We start from the raw sequence: 5,979 nt of genomic DNA, 5'->3' as shown, positions 1-5,979 counted from the left end.
ACGTCGTGGTGCTCTTCCTCCATTAGCATCCTGCTTTGGGCACCACGTCATGGTTCCCATATACCGCGTTGCGGGGCAAGTGTATATTTCTCTTTATTTCTTACAAAGAAGACTATGTTTGAACCCTTTTCATCGCTCGTCGCACCATTGCCATCTATTTACCGCACCATGGTTCTGGCTTGACAATAGCCCCTTGGGCTGATTCCATTCCAGTCTTGGTACATTTTCCTTCACTCTTCAATCCTTCATAACTTCTTTGTTACTAACCTATTTTTGATGTTCTTTATATCCATGAAAAGGTGATAATATACTATACACATATGTTAAGTTATATTTAAATGATTTAGTATAGGTCTTAATCTATTAAGTCACAAAGTTGGCCCAAAAACATAAAATTTCCCATTTTCCCCTTTTTGGCCAAAATGTATTTCTCATGCATTCTTTCTCTTTAACTTGTTCATATAGCATTTTCTAAGAGACTTGAACTTATCTTCTCCATTTTCATGAAGTCACAACTTCATAATCTCGTCTTATTCTCATTATTGTCCAAATTTACCTTTTGGTTATATTTGTCTGAAATTCAACTTTCTCTAAATTTTAGGTTCTTACATAGTTAATATAATCTTGAATAATATAAATATAAACTAAAACTAAAACTTAGTAATGTTTGTATTTAGGTCATTTAAAAGGGAAAGTATGTAAAAATGTTAGACGAAGAGCTAACTTACCTGCAAATCTTCCACCTTTAATAAGGTGAGTGTGTAGTTACATTCTTGACACACTCTTAATAAAAGTATTTGTTACTTCAAAGATTAAATGTATACTGAATGCTTACTATATGTATTTTATGCTAAATGTATACCATGTATTGTGATAGTATTGCATGAACATAAAATTTGTATTTAAAGTTAATTACATGCATTGTATTTTTTTTCTGGATCTAAATTAAGAGTAATTTATCTATATGAGTTCAAATTAAGTTGAATAGCGAGTAGGCTCATTCTCGTGTAATGTGTGAGATAAGAAAGAAAATGTAGTATTCTACCTCCTTCAGACAACAAATGGGTATGTATGAGTCATCTATCAGAGTAAGATGACAAAACTTAGACTATTCTAGATGGTCTTGCGAATTATATTGATTATGTGGATTTATAACCTACAGACATAGAAGAATCATGTGATACCATATTAATCAAATACTCAAAACAAATCTTAGTTGCCTTATGACTTAACACCGGCCAAGGAATCCCCTACCCATATAGTCACACCGTTGCTTACAATGATTCATGGGGTAAGGTGATTCTTCATGATTATCGTGGATTAGGTTTGTGAGAATTGATTGGGCTGGGTAACTATGAGTATATTGTCTAATAGATATCTATGTTGTATTATATGTCTATATTGTTTGGTAATGTTTGTTTTGCGAGATTATTAAATATGGTTTATTATCATTATAATATTATAAGATTGAAAACCCTATGTGTCACACCAGGTTCCCAAACCTGACCCACTCAAATTATATGCATCACAGCTAGCGGTGCTAAAGTTGTTAGAACTTAAATAGGAATATTGAGTGAATAAAGAGACATGTAATAGTATTCAAGACCAATATATCTTTATGTTGTAACATATGTTATGTATTAATGATGACACTTGTAGTGTTTTTCTTATTTTGAAACATTGTTTGTTATTTAAACTGTTTTATTAAACTGTGATTTTCCGCAACAAAGTCAACATGGTATTAAAAGCATGAAGAAAAGTTTTTTTTGTTCTGAAAATTAAGGGATGTCACAACTTATAGTTTACACTGAGAAACCATTTTCCATAAAATAAAAAATACTTGCCATGCTTATTGGTTACCCTTCTCTAATTCTTAAAGATGTTTTCTTAAGGAACAAAAAAAAAAAAAATACTTGCCATGCTTATTGGTTACCCTTCTCTAATTCTTAAAGATATTTTCTTAAGGAAATTGAAGATATACAAGGAGAATAAAAGAAAACTTATACTTTTGGATGATACAAGCTATTTAATTATACATTTGAGGCGCAATATCAACAAAACGAATGTTTTTCCACTAGAAAAACATCACACAGATAATATAGATGATTACTAGAAAAACATCACACAGATAATATAGATGATTTTATGTATGTAGAATGACTCTTCTTCTTTGTCATTCAAGCTGAAAAACAACTCACATGTTGGCCTTGGTTGGATGTCTTGGACATAATTTGTTGGTATGTTATCGATAGTTAAAAGGTTTTCTTAGGGTTAATATCATAAATGGATAACAATTTTTTTTACATAATTCATTGTAGTATTTGAATTAATGCAGTTTTCCTGATTTAGTGTAATGCTTCTATACTTTTCCAATGATTTATTTGAATTATGTAATAAAAATATGCCTAAATTTGTTTTCCCATAATAGCAACGCACTTACATTTTCTTTAAACGTGACAACAACATACTGTCAATTATTTACTAATAATAACAACATACTTCAAATTTTCGCTATTGTACTAAAAAAAATCAAGTACATTGCTATTGTATGTATGTTAGTGCTATATTTGCTAACTAGAGCAAGTACAGCGACATTATTAGTAAATAATGAAAGTATATTGCACATTAATTGTTGGGCGTGGTAAAAAATATCTAATTTTGATGATAGAATCTTGTGCTTTGAAAAATCCATGACGGTATAGACCATAGGGAAGAAACAGAATAGGCAAAAAGAAGATAGGGAAACACAAGAGTGGAGATGGGCAGAAAGACATCTTGCGAAACTTGTTAAGTCAGTATTCAAATGTCACGCCATGTTGAGCAAAAATTGTCACGGGGTTCGCAAAGGATAGTAGCTGGTAAAAAATAAACAATTTCTAAAGGACACTACCTAGTAAAAAAGACTAATTGAGGACAAAAAAATTTGTTCCGAATCCAATGTGGACAAAATAAAAAAGACAGGATTGAGACTTTGGCGATTGTTGTCGCTAGTTTTTTTAGTTACAATTAACGTGTAAAACCTGGTGAGTTAAGAAAGGAGAAAAAGTTCTAATAGATACCCATGGCATACTCATATATTAAGACAAAACTTGGCTTTTTGTTCACTGGGGTGCCACATGTGAACCGTTGTGCCTTGAACAAAGCCTTTACGTATGCCTTACTTTACACACAAAGTTACAATCATCTGGAATCTCTGATACATAATATAACTACAACACACACCCAAAACCAAAGTATATATGATCATGGGCGGCTCACCTGAGCTGCACTATTCGCCTTTTCAGTTTCACCATTTTCCTTCGTAACCCCATGATCCATCTTCTTCACTTTCACCTCAACCTCCAGCTTTGCTTTCGAGTCACTCTCCTGCACTTGTTTCAATAGAGTTGCTACCTCACCCAACACTTGTTGCCCTGATCCATTGCTCATATCTGTATGAGGACTCTCTTTCTCATTGCTTTTGGATTCATTTGCAGGCTGCTCAGTCTCTTTGGTACCTTGATCTTGTTTACCACTGAAATCATTGACGTCTGGATTCAATTTGCTCTCTTCATGAACATCGGCGACACCTTCTGCTTTACCATTTTCCTCGACATGTGTTGTTGTATTATACATGACCTCAGCGTCTTGCATCTCGACTTCTTTAATACCTTGATCAGATGGCTCATCTATGGCTTCCGCATCTTTCATTTCAACCTCTTTAACTCCGGCAGTTTCTACAGTATCCGTTGTGTCAACGACCCGTGTAACCTCGGTAGATATCTTTTCTTTATTATCGTGAATACCATCTGATGTGTCACGCTTACGCTTGTTAGTTGCCTCAGGGTTGTTCCCGGAAGCTGGAGGCGCTGATCGGGCAGTTTCACCATTTCCCGTCTCACATTTAGAACCGGTAACCGGAAAGTTCCCCGGTTTTGATCCTCTTCCCTGTTATGATCATAAACTTGATTACAAAATCTCTATCAACACAACAAGAGAACTCCGGATCGAGAGTCCTAGCAAATATACTACTAATAGTTAATAGCTCGATTCAATATGTTTTTCAGATTTCTAGCTGAAAAGGGAACCTAAAGAGTCGGCAATTGGATTCATTTTCCAAAACTGAAATCCCAGAAGTAGATTTGGCCTTAAATATCAAAGAGAAAAATTAAATGGCAAAAAGAAGAAATGCAGGTACCAAACCAAAAGCATTTAGCTGATAAAGTTATGAGGGACAGAGGATATCGAGGCGTTGGGGGGAGGTAAGCCTACCGGAACTTTATCATCATCTTTATTGTTTGCCGGAGGAGGCGGAAGATCAGGACTCGCCATGCTTTTCAGCAGCTCACAAAAATACCAAATGCGATTATGCTGAGCAAAGAAACTTAGAGTGCCTTAAACATAGAATAATCGATGAATGTTGTGTTAATCGCTTTTTAAATTCAAGGTGTAGAAAATAATATAATCGTCGGCGGTTGCTCGGTTTGGCGGTTTAAAGTCCAGCACTACATTGATGCATGATGAACACGTTGTGTTGATACACGTGTCTAATGGATGGCAGTGTTTGCAAAGAAGTAAAGTGAAATGGAATTAAGTATTTTGATAAAGACTGAAAATCAGTTTTGGTAAAATGAGATGAAATATATATCTTTTAAAGTTTAGGCTTTAGGCCGAAGGTTGCGGTCATATTTTATTTTTTATTTTTTCTATTAGACAAAACTGCAAAAATTGTCCCTTTGGTATGTATTTTTTTTGGGTTTTTAATCAAAACCACGATTTTTTTAGATTCGCGGTCCTTTTAAGCTAGTTTCGTTGCGGATTTGGCCCCTCGGTAAACTGAAATGACTGTAATGCCCTTTTGATTTATTTTTTATGTTTTTTTCTATTTAATTTAAATGAAAAAAAAATAATTAATTAATTTGGTCCCACCACCTCTCTCTCTCTCTCTCTCTCTCTCTCTCTCTCTCTCTCTCTCTCTCTCTCTCTCTCTCTCTCTCATTTTTATGGTTGAAACACCATTGGAGGTGGGTGCATTTTCGGTGACCACTAAGAACAACCCCCTCCCCTTGTGAAATCAAGCAATTACCGAACACCACTCTACACCAAATTGTTGCTACTGCTTTTCTTCTATGGATTGCTGTTGGCGACGAGGCAAAAAGAACAAAGAAAGGCTCGTCGGAGATCGACAGCCCTTCCCCTCTCCTGTGTATTTTTACTCCCAGATCAAAGGTTGCTGGAAACAACCCCTCACCGCCATTGCCTTCACTTTCTCCTTCTTCGTGTTTACCAACAGATGGTAGAGTGACAACTGAGAGCTATCGGAGGCGCCCTCGTTGATGAAGCAATCGATGGCAGCCTCCCTCCTTCCTCCATTATTTTTGGCGATTAAAATAACAATCCAAACACCCCTGTGTGAGTTTCTTTTACCCTCGGACGCTGGATCGACCCTGATATTGGCTAAATCAAAGTTGAAGGCTGCCGGAAATCGACCACCACTTCTCGCGATAGCCAGTCGCTGTCGGAGTTCCCTAGCGACTTCGACTGCTCGTTCCATTTCTATTGATTAATCTGCTAGTGATTATGCAAGGTGGCTTCTGACAAATATTACAGATCTTCACACATATTCACCATGAACATAAATTATAGGTCCGACTATGGTGGGTTGAGGTCCAATGGTTTCCGGTAGAGGTGGAGAAGACCTAGTTCATCGGTTCTTCACTTTTCTTGTAAAATCATCTTTGTTATAGGACGCGTGTGAAGGGGGAAAAGGGCAGATCTTGGTTCTCAAACAACTTTAAATCAATATCAATTTTGTGATTGAAAAAAAATCCCTTTCAAGTTTTCCCTTTCTCCTTTTCCTGATTATCATGTTGAATTTAAAGGGGAAAAAGAAGTTGAAGAGAGGAAAAGATGAAGAAAAAACCATGGTGTTGATGTTTCCAAGAGGGGGGGGGGGGAGAGAGAGAGAGAGAAAGAGAGAGAGAGAGAGAGATTATTTTT

At 35.9% G+C, this 5,979-nt stretch overlaps 1 protein-coding gene across 1 annotated transcript; it reads right to left on the bottom strand.

The window, feature by feature from the left end:
• Nucleotides 1-3,044: 3,044 nt before the first annotated feature.
• Nucleotides 3,045-4,419, bottom strand: LOC111913184 (uncharacterized). Its single transcript, XM_023908908.3, has 2 exons — nucleotides 4,252-4,419; nucleotides 3,045-3,927 (listed from the first exon to the last, which is right to left on the bottom strand). Exons 1-2 carry the CDS (start codon nucleotides 4,309-4,311, stop codon nucleotides 3,244-3,246), a joined length of 744 nt encoding a protein of 247 aa, XP_023764676.1. The 5' UTR covers nucleotides 4,312-4,419; the 3' UTR covers nucleotides 3,045-3,243.
• Nucleotides 4,420-5,979: the final 1,560 nt, after the last annotated feature.

Source organism: Lactuca sativa, chromosome 4 (assembly GCF_002870075.4).
Source record: "Lactuca sativa cultivar Salinas chromosome 4, Lsat_Salinas_v11, whole genome shotgun sequence".
NCBI classification, from domain to species: domain Eukaryota; kingdom Viridiplantae; phylum Streptophyta; class Magnoliopsida; order Asterales; family Asteraceae; genus Lactuca; species Lactuca sativa.
This window is presented reverse-complemented; position numbering and strand designations above follow the sequence as displayed.

Bases quoted from the DNA above. Each gene is read 5' to 3' on its own strand.
- LOC111913184 (XM_023908908.3), bottom strand. From the start codon at position 4,311: ATGGCGAGTCCTGATCTTCCGCCTCCTCCGGCAAACAATAAAGATGAT. The intron at 3,928-4,251 runs GTAGGCTTACCT...TGATCATAACAG, and splicing joins AAGATGATGATAAAGTTCCG to GGAAGAGGATCAAAACCGGG.